General features: G+C 38.8%; 1 protein-coding gene across 1 annotated transcript in view; it reads right to left on the bottom strand.

Annotated features, from left to right (window-relative positions):
* Window positions 1-15,738, bottom strand: part of DCN (decorin) — a 40,190-nt gene extending 24,452 nt beyond the window's left edge. Inside the window, exons 1-2 of the mRNA XM_005242659.3 lie at window positions 15,527-15,738; window positions 11,245-11,477 (exon numbers count right to left, since the gene is read on the bottom strand). Coding sequence (XP_005242716.1) covers window positions 11,245-11,449 — 205 coding nt within the window. The 5' untranslated portion in view covers window positions 11,450-11,477; window positions 15,527-15,738. The remainder of the gene's footprint in view (window positions 1-11,244; window positions 11,478-15,526) is intronic.
* Between the last annotated feature and the right edge of the window lie 1,676 nt (window positions 15,739-17,414).

The raw sequence follows: 17,414 nt of genomic DNA, 5'->3' as shown, positions 1-17,414 counted from the left end.
ATTGCCTCACCTCCTGGAGAGGACAGAAGACTGATGGATCTGGAAATTTTATGAGACCAGAAATTAGGCAGAGAAGAGCCAAGGCTGGCATAATTGAGCCCTTCTCCAGTCCCTGAGAGAGCAGCAATCTGTGGCTAGCCATCTCCTGTGTAGTACTGCACCAGCCCAGTGAGCTTACGCTGCCATTCAGCCAGCCAAACAGGTGTAGGAGTTGTAGCAAGGATTTGGGAATAGTGTGAGGACTAAGGCAGGTTAGGGGTTTTGGTATACAAGACAGGCTTTGCAGTTGAGGGAGTAACCTGCACAGCTACAGGAGCTGTGATCAAGCAGCCATGGAACTGTTTAACCCACAAAAGGAGAAGGGTGGCTTCTGAACCCTCCTTGCTATGAAGGGGTTTCAGTCCACTGCTCCAGTTTCTCAGAAGTGAGAGCCACAAGTTAGTCTGCAACTTGGCATGGAGCCACATTTCTGCTGAAGCCATAAGACTATGCAGAAAAGGAATGTGGGATTTATGGGGCCAGCAAGGGAGACTAAGCAAATAGGAGTCTGTCTGTAGCCCAGAGATGAGGACACTTCCATGAGAATTGCATCCTTGCAGCACTGAGACCACATAGTCAAAATAACAAATATGTGAACAGTGCCAATTATAAACAGCTTTAACAACGCAACAGAGCTTGTGGTTTGAATTTTTTGTTTGGAGTATTTGTTGGGGGTTTTTTCCCCTCCACCTATCCATTTTAAAACAAGCAGGAATGGGGCTTTTTTGTTCTGAATAAACTTTCCCTTCCCCAGCTGGAGAGAAGGGGCCAAAAGCAGAGACACATCTGAATGCCGTAGCTCAGATACATGTATTATTACATTGCAGCACTCACGAATATTATCACAGGGGCCATAAAATGGGGCTCTTTTCAAGACTCCTTCAGTTTCCACAAACAGCTGCTGCCAGCTGAGGAATTTGGGCTGAGCTACATGTAATTCCCAGCCGTGATCATCAGCGGCTGTTTTCCCGATGGAGGCAGCCTCTCCAGCAGTTGCCTGTGCTGCCTGGGCAGGCTGCTGTCTGCTCTCCCCTGCTCCAAGCCCAGCTCTGCTGCATCCCACTGACGGGGATGCTCTTATAATGCCCTGAATGGACCCTGGGGCGAATGAGGTGAATGGCAAGCTTACAGGGTCAGGATACTTAGTCACAGAAAAAAAAGTGGCTCAAGAACTGCTTTCTGGAAGGATGGCAAGGAGCTTAACACAGCTTTGAATGCTTTGACTTAGAAAAGTTCACTGATGCTTTCCCAGGCTATTTGCTTCAGTATTTACTGGAAATTTGCTCGCTATTGTGTGGGATTTGCAAATAGGAATGATTTCATTATTTGCATCCTGCCACCCATAAAATAATAAACAATTGTCCTTCTCTACTGAGAGGTATCCACAGTCCCTTCCTCTCCTGCTTTCAAAGTAAATATTTGTTCTCTACTTTCCCCTCCCTTGCTATGAAATCAGCATTAATATTTTTTATTCTAAGAGATATAAAAAAGCCATGTCTATTCAAATGCATGAGACTTAAAATACATCTTTTTAAACGTGATTCAAAACCATTTTTCAGATTTTTTTCCTCCTCTTCAGTTGGTGAGACTCATCTTCCATTAAGATCCATTTTGGACTTATTTTTCTCACAGATTATTAATTTTGTATACCTCTGACCCTTTCCATAGGAAAGAACAAGAAAATTAACTCCATTCCCTGCTGAGATGGCCTCTCAGAAAGGTAGACCTGCTGATATGTTACCACACTGGGTTTTTTTCCCCAAAACATTTACAACATTCCTTCCCAGAGCAGAGTGAGAAACACAGAAAAATAGAAACAAATTCATGCATTAAGATCAAATGCATAATTCTCCATTATGATAGTACTAATAATTATAAAGGCCCTACCTAGTGAAGGTTTAAAAATGAATGCATTGCTTTAACTACTCCTTTCCATTTCCACCCACTCTGTGCAGCAAACAAAGTAAAACGGATATTGCAAGCTACAGATGTTACGAATTATTTTTCAGCGCTAGTCACATTTTTGGTACAGATAGATTCAGCCTCCTGGCTCCAAAAGCTAATACCTAAGAGTAATGATATATTCTTGAAACTAAAAGTCCAGCAACTTCTATTTCTGTGTTCTTTCTAACTGACTTTTAATTTCAAAGGTCCAGAAGGTATATGCCTTCGCAAGAAGCACTGAAGTATTTTAGAAAGGCAGAAAAATATTCTGAAATAATCATGAGACTTCAAGGATGAAGACATTAAGTAAAAAATATCAAATATTATGAGTTTGCTGAATTCCTAGAACTGCCAGCTTTACATTTCCCACTGTCATGGTTAACAGACATAAAACATCCCATCAGAGAACAGCAATTGTCCTGTGTGATTCATGCGATCTGCCAGCACCATGTGCATAATGGCTTTAGTGGAAGTAGATGCAACGCAGATGTAATATCTATGAGTATTCATTCATTAAGGTGAAACACTTATTTCTTACAAGTATTTTAGAGTAGTCAGAAGAAAGCATTTCAGTGACTCAGAAAAGTGAGCATTATCTAACAAATTACATTCTGAAAGATCCTTTGGAGCAATATAATTTGATGGTTGCCTGGTTCACAGTTTAAGCAGCAGGCAGCAGATGACAATTTAAAGATAGCTCCCTCAGTCTTTACTTTGGGATTTACCAGAATTACCACTAACATATTCTATTAGCCGTAAAGAGTAACTTTGGCAGGGGGTGGGGGGTGGGGAGTTGGTGGTGTGGGGGTGGATCTTCTCTGGTTTCAAGCACACTTACCCCTTCCTGTTCTGACCACATGGCCATTGCACAGCCTTAGTTTTATTATGACCTGAGGGCAAAGTTATGTTCCCAGTTATTTCAGGTACTTCTAAACATAACATGGCCATTTTTCATAAACGTTGTAGGATTGTTTTCAACCTACTTTCATGCAAGCTAACAGTGGAAGGAGCTGCTGTGACTGTGCCTGGACATAGTAAATAACATTTCAGTAAATGTTGGGAGATAATTTCCTAACTGAAACAGGGAGTCTACAGGCCTGTTAGTTCCCATTTTTTTACTAAATGATGTTTTATATATGCTTATAACTCTTAGATGCTTTTGCTTTGTCACTTATTTATTTTGTTAGTCCATTAGTAACAGATCTTCCTCAGGTCAGGTATCACTGTAACAGCCATCTCTAGCCCAGAGAATGTAAACTCCCTGTCACAGAATGAAAGAATAAAGGACAGAAAATAAATTTTCCCCACTAACCCTGAAAACAGTTTAATTAATTTCTTCTCATAATTTCCTTCTTCCTTTTTCCTTACCTGGATTTGAAACTGTCTATATGTCTCCTTTTTTAATAATTACTGATATAGCTTCCCTTGAAAAAGAGAAAAGATTTTTCCCTTTCTTGCTCATACTATCCCTTCGTTTCTTTTTTCTTTTTCTTTCCTGGGCTGCTGCTACTATACAAACTTTATTAGCACTGTTCACTTTTACTTTCCCATTCTTAGTTCCCAGTGGTAAAGCATCAGTACAATCTTCCCAATCTGAAGGTGTGGAAATCAAAGCTGGAGACCTCATTGAATTTATGGAAAGAAATGGCATCAGAGATGAATGATAACATAGCATTTTAGTCCTGTTTGGCTAACTCACTTATGCCTTTGATCCTATACCTCTTAGGCAGAGATAATCAATGAAGAGTTTGGTTATTGCACCACTACAAACACTTTTCTTCCATGCATCTCTAAAATAGAATTCATCTAGAGGCCCACACTGGAGCAGTAGAAGGGAAAACATGCACTCCAGCATAGAAACTGAGGTCACCCTAAGCTTTCACATTTTAGGTGGTACAGGAGGTGCAGGCAGAAACTGGTTCTGTGATGACCTACTGCACATTTCTATTGTGCTAATGATGTATTACAGAACCAGACTGTAGTCCCATTTGCATTTGCACATGCTTTAAATACTGTAGAATTTTATAAATATTCTGTGCATTTGCTTTTTCCCATTAAATCCCTAACGTTGTGATGGTATTAGGTGGGCAGAGAAGTTTTCTTGGTTTTGCTGCTTTTTAAAATATGAGTATTTATTGCATTCCTTTTCTTATTGAAAGTAAAAGTGCAAGCATGCTCTCCTTAACAGATTTTGTAGCAACTCAAAGCACTCTAAGAGATCCCAGGAAATAAACACAAAGCTGATATGGGATACTCTCCTGGGTGCCCTCTCACTTAAGAGTATGCATGAAGAGAGCACACAAATTCTTTAAATACTACTTTCACCTTTTTTATTCCCTATTGACTACCTAAGAAGTTTGCAGTAGAGTTGCCTATATAGCAAATGTAACCATGCTAACAACAAGGTCGTTTGTACAGAGCTGTTCGAGTCCCATAATTGGTCCTATAAGTTGAAAATTACAACTCGACCCCCCTACCCCTCAAAAAAACCCTGTGCAGGCATGGTCCTTGGTCATAATGTCCCTTTGTATCTGTGTTAATTATTTCCATCTCTTTCCTTGCAGAGAAGCCAATGAGTGAGTTCTACTCCCTATCTACTTTGCTTTCATAATATAAAGGACAATAATACCCTGTGTGAATGAGTCCTTAAACATAATACAACTGAATGGACCTAGCATTCCAGCATTTGTCAATACTGTTTGCCAGGGCAGGCATGTAAAGCAGAAGGGATAAATTAAAAAAAATAAAAATACACAATGTATTTTGAAGGATATATTATTAGACTTTCACTTTAGGAAAAGTAAATACGTTCAGAAAAATACTCTTGTTTGTTTGTTTGTTTGTTTTTTTTAATGTAACCTGATTATTTTCTTTTAACGCATTTCCTTTTAATCACTTGGCATATCCAGGACATGAGTAAAGCAAAATACAGACCAGTGAGTCCAAAGCTGATAAGGAGGGGATACTCTCAAATCTGGGTTAGAGACAGATGTTTTGAAAATCTGCTTGAAACTTGAAACTAGAATCTTTTTAAATACCATGGTAACTAGGCTCTGCAAGCAGAGTTTTCCTAAGCAGTGGAGGCTAGTATTAGCAGTTCCTTGCTGTTATCATTGGTGGCTACACATAGGACCCAAATTCCCAGGTCTCCCTATTGGCAGTGGATTCTCAGTGAGCATTGGGAAGAAGCCTTTGGACTCTTTAGCTCTTCCTAAGACTCAGCTGGTAACCTTTCAGAGTCGAATAGCACAGGCTTTATGTAGCGAAAACATGGACAGTTTTTAAATAGTTCCATGTCTTACCAAATAATACACCCTATAAAGGTGTTAACATAATACATGTACTATAGATGTCCATAACACTAGTAGGTGTCAGCAGTGATTATTTAGTATGTTTTAAAGCACTGTAATGACCTGCTATGACTTATAATAATTAAGTCACATTTTACTAGCTTTCTATTAGTTATTTGTTTGCATATTGGGAAATCTTAGAAATGAACCGCTGTCACAGTGCAAACCAGAAAACAGTCACTTCTTGTATCACTTGGACTTGGCAGTCAGCATTTCCCTTCCTGCCACTAGGCTTTCTAAATGGCATTTCCTAGTCTTATGCAACCAAACAAATCTTTTTTTTTTTTTTTTTTTTTTTTTTAAAAAAAAGGAGGAGGGGGGAAGAAAGAAAATACAAAGTTGGTAACTGTTACCTAGGACTAAGCAGCTAATAAAGAAGGGATGTGTTTAGACTGGATTAATTTTCAACTAGAATCATGTTTATCAACTGGAACTGGAACATCAGCAATTCAGGTTGCAATGCAACAAGGCCTGTCTTTTAGTATTGCATTGGCAAAAGCTAACGACTTTTTGTTAATATGAAGCAGTCTACATCCAGGCTGATTTTTTTTTTCTTGACAATTTTTCATGAGTGTTTTCTAATTATTGGGTTCTTGACTTGATAATTTTTCAGGATGTACTGACTACAGGGCTTTAATTCATGTTTTCTTCATGTTTTCCAAGGCATCCTACAAAAATATATCTAAGCAGAGTATATATAAACTTTTTAATAACCCATGGCAAATTTATTACAAACTAATGCTGGTAACTCAAGTTTATTTTTTTTCCAAAAGCAGGACACCATGTTTTAATTTTAACTTCATTAATTTGAAAGTAAGTTGCATAGGCTTAGGTGGTCATTGAGGCCTTGTGTTGTTAGTTTAATTCTCCAGGAACAAAGTAGCCGTTCTGTCACTGACATCCACCTTTGACAGGAGGAACTGCCCCCCTGAGGGCAGCTACCTAACTCTCCCCATGGCTATGAAAGGGGCCCAGATAACCCTTAACTAACACCACCTGAGATTACTCCTATATTACAGATAGTACCAGTCTTCCAGTCTGATGTCCAGCATGTTAGGGCATTACAATTCAACCAGTTAGCATGTGGAAAGCCCAGTGACTTGTCTTTGATGACAGCATAAGTTATGTTTGGCTAAAGAATGTTGTCAGAAAAGGTATTTAGTCTACAGTTTTAAGGCCACGGTACTGTGATGCAGAGGCTACTCTCAGTATAAGTGACAATATACTTTCCCAGATTTCATGGTTCCATTTTTACTGATAATATTTTTGTTAAATGATCCGGTTCCATGAAGTCAGGGGATTTCATGAGAATCTCAACTTCTATTAAACGTGAAAGGAATACGTCTCTAGTCCTTACTGTTAGCAGAAAAAAATGCATAAAACATGGAATAAGTTGTCCTAAAAGCTCAGAAATTACAATGTAAATTAACAAAACAAAAAAAAATAATTAAAACTATACTTTGTTAATGTCTAACTCTTTAAGGATCCATGCTGTCTTTTATTACATCTTTAGAAACTTGTAAGAATTTGAGTTAAACATTTAGCTTTAAAAGTTATGTTTTTGAAAGTAAACATCCAAATACTGGCAGGGATTTTAAAGCTAAGTACACAATAGTAAGTAATCCTGTCTGTTTTCTTGAACTCAGAAATGACTGAGATTGATCACCAGTGAGGTACATACTATTTTGCTTTAAAAAGATTTTATGTTGATATCTGATGTTCAAATCAAGGTATATCCCAAAGGAGATAATTTCCTTTATGATGAGAGATGAAGTTTCCACATGGAGTCATGATAAGATAAGGGGTGTTCAGATGTTTCTGGAAGATTTTATACAATGAGACATATCATCTTTTGTCAACAAATAAATTAGCTGTTGTCACATTACTATGGTTCAGGTGTTGAAGAGCCATCAGTTAATACAGTTTAGACACTGTATGTGTTCAAACTGCCTCATGTTACTGGATCCCTGGAATAATGCTTTACACATATATGTGAGTTTTTCACCCACTGATCTCAAAGTGCTTTTCAAACACACAGTCTAACACCCATGTTGAGCTTTAATATACCCTTCTTTACAGCTGGAGAAGCCCTGCATTTCTGAGCTCTGTGTAAGATTCCAGTTTAAGCTGTAATACTGCTTGAACTTTGATTACTGCAATCCATCTCTCGCACAACATTTGGAGTCCACAAATCCTCCATGCATGCTCATGGCAAGAAGGCTGGAGGGACCCCCCTATGTCCTGTGAAGTCTCTAAGGAAGGCGACCTCATTGCACCCTGCAGAACACAGACACTGCTCACTTCATAAGGGGCTGCCAGACTTATCTGAAGGTGAAATAAAGCTCTGGTCATGACCTACAAATGCTCTTATGGAGCACTCTGCATCCGCTGCAGGGCTGAGTAATCACACGTACATCCTCCTGCCTACCAGGGCACTCTGAGAGGAACCTTTTCTTGAGACACCCTTTGGGGGGATGAGACTTTAAATGGAACATTTACTCCTTATGAGGACTTTTACGAGATGTTTGCCTGGTCAACTGACTGCACATCTTCTCTGTATTTATTATTTTAAAACACAAAGAGCTGCCTCTGACCAGCTACATCAGGTACTCCCCGCCTGTAGTGTGTGCTAATAAGAAAGATTGTGATTTCTACAGAAAGTATGGCTATAGCATAGTAATGTCTTATTCTGCTGCATGTTTAAAAGGTAAACCTGTGGCTCCCTTTCAGCAACAAGAGGCATATTCAGAAAAGGCAGTGCTTTTATAAAGATACCATGGTGGCTTTCCTTGATGAGATCCTTGCACAAAGTTAAGACATCTCATATAAAGTAGGCACATGGGGCTCTGCTCTCGATCTGTCAGTAACCACAGCTCAGACAGAATTCTTCTTCAGGGTGTGAGAAGACGGAATTCTCCTTCCTGCTAACTCAGCTCTTGGCTTGGAGGCAAAATAAATTAATTTGGAAGGTATGTGCTTAGGAAGATGTGACTGAAGCTTAAAAATACAGGAATGCAAAAATTCAGCTGACAGGAGTGTAATTGGACCACCAGGCATTTTTTTCACTGTTTTTATTGAATTTGGATTTTTATTATTTTATTATTATTATTACTATCCCCATCCAGTGCTCATGAGACAACAGGCAACCCTGATTTCTGGACCCTGGATGTGGTAGTTCTGTGGTTTACTCATAAAACTGTGTCAGATAGTTGGTTTTCTCCTTACAAAGCAAAACAAAAACAAATAGCAAATGCCCCTTTGGGCACAAAAAGAAGCATGCTGAGGAAGAGGAGACCTCTCCATAAGTAGCCCATGTTAGGGTTCTCCAGCTGCCTTTCTCTGATGTGCCCAGGGGCTTGTGACTGCAAAGAGCCCTCCTTCCATGCCAAAGGGTGAGTGGAAGAAAGAATCCTACTCCAGAATTCAGCTTTCCTCTGTGAGTCTTAATATAGTAAGCTCTTAATATATCCCTGGGAGGAGTCTTGTTACTGCCTGCAGTTTTTCTTCAATTAGTGCCAATGGGACTAGATGACTACATTTAATAATTTTGAGGGAGGGTGGTAGCTAATTTGTTTGGGTCAGAAATGCCCAGAGTTGAAGGAAGAGGCGAGCAGGAGCAGTGGTTAGCAGGGAGGTGGAACTGTTATTGCTGTTTCATGGCTCTGGTCTGCACATCTTCCTGATCACTGTGTCCCAAGCACCCTTCATCCCATAGCCCAGCAGAATGTTACGGCATCCTGGAAAGACCTCCACAGCTTGCAACAGAATTTTGCACTTTTGGGAACAGTTTTCCTCAAGCCAGTAGGTAAATCTGACCTCGTCTGAGTCTGAGTTGCACAGAAACAGATTGAAGGCCAGAAGAGAGAAGAGCAAAGAGCCAATTTGCCTGCGAGCAGGCAGCACACACAGCTGTCCTGTCCCTGCTCACAGGAGTGGCCATCAGACCTGTGCTCTGGTGAGCATCCCACCTGGGCCACAACCCACCAGGGGCTGTTGTAGCCACATGTGACAAGGATGGATAAAACTTCATGCCAAGGCTGGGGAACTCTGAATGATTATTACTTCCTTGAGACTTTTCATTTCTCTATTTATTTTCCAGGGCTGCGTATTTTAAGCCCAGGGAGATCTCTCTTCCTTCATGCCCAGAGGCTGGATGTTATCAGCCCAGCCACTTCAAAAGCACAACTTTTTCACTGCGGTATCTGCAGAATGTGAATTTAAACCAAGCTCAAAATATATCTCTTTCTTATCACTCCTCTCAAAATTATCTGAGAAACACAGACCTGGGACCTTAATTGCTGTCTGAGTGTCCTTGTCAGTACGGGACTCTATTAAGCCAGAATTATGCGCAGGCAGTGGACTGCAGTGCAACCCTTTGGAAACCATGTGTGTATGAAGGAGAACTGAATTAACATGGGAGCAAGTACAGCAACAAAAGATCCCTCTGTGAGTATCTCTACTTTTTTACCAAATGAAAGCTCCTTACATTCTGCAGAATTGAAGCAGACTGGAGACAAGTTTCCAAAATAACTTAAATTCCATCAGCATTAGCCAATGTAACAACAATAAAACCTAAGACCTTCATGGCATGTGAGGCAACCTCCTCCCCACTCCCCACCCCATGTTTGCTGTTATCTCACATGTAACTGGTAAAAAAAGACTCTTTTTCAATGGGGACAGTACTGTGAAAACTTTATGAATGCATGGCGAGTTAGTCCATGCTCATTACTGCAACTTGGTTTGCATTGTTCACTGGGTCTTTGCCAAACATATCTGTTGCATAATTATGTGGCTTGCTTTAATAAATTCACTGAAGTTTCTAGGGATGTAACTAATATTTCCCCTTCCTTTTCTGTAATTGTACAACACCCACCACAATGAGACCCAGGTCCTAATTGATGGATTTGTGCCATGATTTACACTAATTATCAAAGCCAATGTTATAACACAGGAAAATAAAAACATCCAGCTATACATTTAAACAGCTGAGAAAAAAAAAACTTAAAGAAAAAAAAGCTATAAAATCATAAGAAAAGTTATTTGGCTGTTCACTGAATAAATTGCCTAACTTCCTTGTGAGCAAAACCAATTTTAATTGATTTTCTGTGCTACACACTGATTTAGACTGAATAATACTGGCTTAAACCAAGAGCAGCCTCACTGAAGTCAACTTCATTACTTGAGATTTCTGCATGGGAAAGTCAAATACAGTGATGGCAGGCGTGGCTTCACATCCTGATAGTTTGACTGTGCAGACAAGCCCTTGTATGTGAGGGAGTAAGGGGAGTTTGTGAAAAAGGTTCTCATGGTTTCAGTTGAACAGTGTCTAAGAGAGATATTTAATAAGGAACTCCAAAATATGTTCATTGTTTGGAGTGTTTCCAAGCTCTTTCCTCCAAAAAGCTGTTCCCAGCATATATGATTCAGGGTTGGTTATTCCATGCTCATGTATTCCAATGGAAATGGGATGATTTCTATGTTGAAGTACTAGACAGTATGATTAAAGAGTGCTGGAGCTTGGACAATGCAATTTAGAACCTTTAAAAATGTTTCCATCCCCACATCTGACCTCACTGAATGTATTTAATATGCATTTGAAGGAATAGCTTTGAAAAGTTATTTTCTCTGCAACAGAAAACTGGTCTTTCAAAGAACAAATGAAATGTACATACACAAAATATACACTGAAAAATCAAACGTTCTTTAGGGTCACAACAAATTCATCTTGTCAGGGCTCTATGGCCTACTTCATATAGCACATTCTAGTTAACATTACTGTAGCATATTTCTTTATATTTCTTTGGCAAAAACTCAGTTTCAGAGTGGCAGTGCACAGAAGCTTCATCCTCTCAGCTGCAAACCTGTGGCTGGAATGTAAGGATATACTCTATAAAGATACTCTTGGGCTTACCTAGGTCAGAGCACTGCACCACGCGAAGATGGCACTGGCAGCGGAAGGGGCACACTGGTCCAAATCCAGATATGACTGGATCATCCGTTGGAGGCATATCAGCCGACCCTTCATCCTCCAGCATAAAGTCAAAGAGGCCCTGCTGGTGGAACGGCTTGGCCAAGCATGCTGGCAACAGTAGGACAAAGAGAAGAGCCAGCCTCATGGCTTAGTTCATCGACTCCGGGCACAACCTAGGGATCAAAGCAGGAGATTTATAACAAAAGTAGCAGTTTCCCATAGCTGCACAGTTCCTGCCGAAGGAGGTCCAGCATATCCACCAATTGCATAACTGTTCCTTTCAATAAATGAAAACTGAATTGTGAAAATAGGACAGTTATGTGATAGAAGTCTGGTAACTGCTTGTCAGTAGGCTTTTTTCTTACAGAGCAGTTTAAAGACAACTGTAAACACATCTGTTTGCATATTTAGAGTAATATTTATTAGGAACAGGCAGCGCTGTCAACTTTGTTATGCAAAACAGTCAAAACAATAAGCCACATTTTCCATGTGTCTGTTTTCTGCCAACGTAACAGTCTATTTGATTTCATTAGCATTTGTTTCATAGGAATGAGTTCGTCCCCTGGGGACGAACCTGAGGTTCCCAAACTTGTGGCTTGAGAAATATTTTTTTAAAGTTCCAGCTTGCTGTGTGTTTTAAATTATAGCCTAGTAAAACTGACTGAGAAAGAGTAGGACTTAGTGGTGGGGTGGAGAGGGGAAAATCTTTAGTTGTTTAAATGAGCTATACTCCTTTCCCAGTTTAAACAGCACAATAAAATGGAATACGATGTTATATTGGATATTCTTAACTTTCTTTCCAAATTTTTTGTTTAGGGGATTTTATGACATAAACAATATACTCTGAAAATCCCCTGTTTTACACTGCATGAGCATTCAAATTGATGCCTGTTGTACTGTCAGCACACTTTGTAATGGGACTTCAGGGCCTCATTCTACAGACTTTCATGCTCAGGAACAACTTTACCCAAGCATGTATTGCCATAGATATTAACAAGGAAAACTGTTTAAATACATTTTCTCAGGACCTAGGCCTAAATGCATTTCAACACACTGTACAATGTACTACCTGTGTTGTGCACTAAGGAGAAATTACAAAACAGTTGTTTGCAAGTTTTGCATCAAGGCTGTATAGATCAGTTAGTTTTCTGGAAATTAATTTATTTTTCTTTTTATTTTACATAAGAAAGTTTATCTTTTACAAACCTTTATGGGTCTAAAAACAACTCACAAAAAAATATGAAGAAACCTGTCTTCAAGTGGCCAAGTGTCAGAAAGGCAAACTTCTCATCGATTTAGGAGCCTTTTCTTAAAATGAATGGCATAGTCCTGAGTACAGATGTTGCTCTTTGTAATGAAAGCAAAAAAGTCCACTTGCTTATTCAGGTCAATAACTTCCAAAATGCCTTGTCTGGGTGTTAGCTGGGCTTAATTTTTTTCTAGTAGAAGTTATCTAAAAGTTATGGGTGTGGTGTAGCATTTCTCAGCTCTACATTGACTAATGGAAACATACAAAACCTGGGGGAAGCAGAGGAGGAGGACTGTCTCCCTCTCCGCGTCAACATATGGAACCTACCAGGCAGATGGATGACATGGGCAGCTGATGTTAGGTGCGACTGGTATACTGAGGCCTCTCTTTCTAGAATACCACACCCAAGCACTCTCACAGGAGTAAAAACAAAATAAAACACACAGGCCTGGAATTAGATACAATCTATATTGTGCCTGTGTTCAATTTTCTTTATGAAATTCTACCTGCAGATGCCAACATTGCAATCCTCCAGAAAGCTTTAGGGCTCAGTCTTGAGGGGATGATGAGGTAACCTTATAAAATTTGCTAGTGTTTTAAAATCATCGCTTACGTTTCTGTCACCTGCCTAACAGGAAGACAGGTACCTAACATCTTCCAGTGTCCCAAAGACTTCAAAGTGACTTCACACATGGAGCAAAACATTGTTTCTGTTGTCTAAGAACCATTTGCTTCTGTAATTTTAGGACTTGATATGAACTGAAAGCATTTTCCCTTCCTGCAGCAGACATACTACCTACTGTGTGCATTGAGAGGTTTCATAGACCCCAGTGTCAACTAGAGGCTCAGACCGTTTCAGCATGTCCTGTCAGCCCAGCTCAGTGCTGTGCAAACCTGTGCCATGCAGCAGGGCTGGCTGTGTCCCCATGTGGGCCACCCTCCTGCACACCCTGCCCTGGCCCTCCACCGACATCGGGGCTGCCCGCTCCCCAGCAGCACCCCCAGGACACATGCAGGGTCCACATGGACAAGTAAGGCTGGCACAGTAATGTGGTGTCAATGCATGGTGGGGAATTCTTACCACAGTTTAATCAAAACCATTTTTTTTAAAAAAATAATCATTATTATGTATGAACTATTGAAAAATAACAATGCAATTTATTAATAATCTGAAATTGAAAGACAAATCTGTTAAATCATCACCATTCATCCTAATAAGCTGCTGTGTGAAAATGATCAATAAAACAGTACTCCAGTACAAATTACTTTTCAGGATATACATTAACATCAATAAGTATTGGTAATGCTACACACTAACTCCAGCATGGCACTGGCTGTCAGTATAAAAGATTCCCCAGCTCTTTTTTAGATATTTGTATATTTTTAAAATACTTTTAAATTTTTAAAACTGCTTGTATTCCCCCCCCCCCCCCCCCAAGGTGACTGCTGAAGCACCATCCTTCCCAAGAATGCACAATCAGAATCTTATCCTGGAATTAAATTACTACCCCTCAAAAAAAAACCCAAAACAATGCAAAGGCACTTTGGAAGTGTCTTCACACTTTACTTCTTGTTCATATTAATATTGATGACTTCACTTATATCAGTTAAACCCTGTAGTAGGCCTTTTCCTTAGGTCCCTGTTTTGTCAAAACCATAATAAAAACAGTGAGAACTGAGTATAAAGGAAGACTGTAGGACAACAAAGGATATCAAGGATCCAATCTGAGGACACAGCAGAGAAAATAGCAGACATAAGCTACATATTAATCAGGAAACAGGAGTAGATATGTGTCTGCATATCTTCATTCGTATACACATTCATACTGCAGGCACATGTATCTGTTCCTATTGTTTGCATGTGTAAATGAACATAACCAGAGAAAAAGACATTTACAAAACTGTACTAGTAAGAAATATTCACATTTCACTTACAAAAAAATAGAGGGGAAAAAAATTCTGAATTCTTAAACATCTGTGACACAATATTTACATCTGCAGGACATAACTGTTTAAATTTGCTTTAATTATGTGTTTATAATGAGGAAGACTGTTCCACAAACTGAGGAAACTATACCATAGACTTGGCCACATTTCAGTTTAAAATACCACTGGAAATATGCTTCATCAGTTCACGTCACCACTGTATTGGTGGTCTTCTTGTCAGTTTACCTTAATATTACATTTTAAATATTAGTTCACCTATTGTCAGAAATCTCTCAAAATGCCACAAAAGACAAGTTAAACAATATGGGCAGTTTCAAAATTAAATCCCCTAAATTATACTTTTTACCCATTTTGTGTAATAAAGTCTAGATGTGCAAACATAGGAGTTGGAAGTTTTAAAGAGATTAAAACCCTGTTAACGGGAATTTCAACTCCAGGAGTTTTCTTTTCTACTATTTCATTCATAGGAACCTTCTTTAAATGAGTCCCTTGTTTGTACACTGTAACATAGCACTTTCTAACGTTACAAAGTCATACCCTGAGCCTGTTTAACTATCTACTTCATATTTTTTCCTCTGAAATTGAAATGATATTCATTAATTTTGGAATATATAGGAAGAAATCCAAATGAAAAAGAACTCACAGAGTACAGTTTAAAACAGAAATGTAAGAACTCACGCACTGTTTTACACTCACTACATCACCAATTCTAAACACTGGATTGCAAACAGAGAATATACTGCTGCAAAAGTTTACAGTAAGGAAAAAGAAAGGACTATAGCAGTGCTTATACAAATCAAAACAAGAGACAGAACAGTCAAATAAACAGTAGGAAATCCGCACAGTCCCTGAGAATGCATTCTCATGTTCCCAAGAAACAAAAGTGCTGGATACAGAACTTAACATTGCTAAACGTTTAGTAGGATTTTTTCCTTACTTCTCCTAAAATTCAACTAGTTCTTGCCGTAGACTTGCCCGAAGTTTTATTAGTGCAGCATAATTCAGGAGAATTACTGAAAACCGTACCTTTTAATCCAGGGATTTGCAACAGGAGCTCTCAAAGCTGAGATGTAATTAAACTAAATATTCAACCCAAGCAAAAGGCTTTGCAGGTGTGGAAAGGAGGAGGGGGTAAGTTCAGCTCAGTGACTGTCACTTGGTGGAAAACCCTCCTGCTTCTATTCCATAGCACAGTTAAAAAATAAGGTTTCTCTCAATGAACACAATCCAGGCTGACACCCACATTAGATCATATGGTAATGATATGTCTCCTGTATTGTAGCCAGAAACTTTATCAGCTCTTTTGCTTTCTTTTCCTCCTTTTTCTTTTTCATTTGCTTTATTTCTTTTTTCATCTGTTTAGAATCCCAAACTACTTGTACACTATAAGACAGATGCTTAGATGTAATTCATCTTACTTATTTATATCCCTATAACATATATTTAGGAAAGTTTTCTTGGTTTTAACTATGGGGGTTTTTTCTGACTCATTACTGAGAAAAATGTTTGGCTGTTCCTCCTGTTTACAGTATCTGTAATTCAAGGAAATGATATAAATTAATCTTGTAGTTAGTCAAAGTGGAGATTAATATCAGAAAAAAGGGGTAGCTTTAGGTAAAACTATTTAAACAGATATCAACCTGCCTTTGCTTATGCTATAATGATTGTCAAACCAAGTAATACACAGTGTAATACACTATTATCCTGTCTAATAATAGAGTTTTTCTGTATTTCTTCAAACTACAGCATGTTTTTGATATGTATGAAAAACATGTTTTCATTAGTAGAACGATTCTAACATTTGTGGTTAGAACTGCTTTATATAAAACTGCTGTTTTTACTACTTTCTCTCCAGGATAGCAAGACAGAGGGGAAATTAGCTTTAACTGTTTTTTTTGGGGGTGGGTTTTTTTTTGGGGGGGTGGTTTTTTTTAAGACAGTGGAGATTTTTTAAAGCATGAAAGGAAAAATATATCTGACTCTGTTCAGATTTGTATTTTATTTTAGTAATTTCTGTTCTGATGCAAAAATCAACAGAATATAAAATACAGTTTTTCTATTCCTGAAAATGTTTAAAAGTCTAGCAAACTGAAAGGAGAGCAAATACAATAATTACTATTTATTTAGTAATCCAAACACATTGTGAACATGTGTAGCTTCACTCTTCTGTTAGCTGTCCTATCCATATACTGGAGGCTTGTGCCTCTGTGTTTTGACTTGTATCCTTTTATTCCTGCCCCCAGGCTAAGACCAGGTGCAAATCTGAAACTAAAGGCTGTAATATGTGAAATGATGTTTAAAAGAACACCAAATTTTTAGAAACACAATAAACTCTGGAAAGTTTAGCTGTTCTCTTTTTTTAATTTTAAGAAGAGCCATTAAAACAGCTCTTATAATTGTTCTCCTTTGATGGAAGAAAACATGGTAGAATAATTGACTGCTAGTCTTGGTCAGTGTAGCACAAAGGTGTAATCAGACACCTTACATTACAGCTTCTTTACATAGTTCACTCTAAAAGTTAAGGATCATTTGTTCCCCGCCCCCCACCCCCACTCCCAATCCTTGAGCTAACTTCTTTCCCCTGCCTCTCCACTGGATGCAAGACTGCTAATGATTTTTGTTGTCACATTTTTCTACATATGGTTAGTGCTGTTCCAAGCTTTCATGCTTAAAACAAAGCCTTATCTTTGTCTAGAAGTGTCGCCATGAGGCTTGCTGAAATCTTGGCTGCATCTTAGTAATGTCAGTTATTTGAACCTTCGTTACCAGCTGCATCTGGTGTTTAAAAACATTTCAAAGCAAGATTTTGATGAGGAACAGGTCAGGGTAAACTTGTTGTCAGTTTGCTTCACAGAACCCATTCATATACTTTCCCAGTAAAATCGTAATACATTTGTTCTGATATCTGTTATGG

The sequence above is a fragment of the Falco peregrinus genome, chromosome 6, assembly GCF_023634155.1.
Source record: "Falco peregrinus isolate bFalPer1 chromosome 6, bFalPer1.pri, whole genome shotgun sequence".
In the NCBI taxonomy this organism is placed as follows: Eukaryota; Metazoa; Chordata; class Aves; order Falconiformes; family Falconidae; genus Falco; species Falco peregrinus.
Note: the sequence above shows the minus strand (reverse complement) of the source record. Positions and strands in the feature narration are given on the sequence as shown.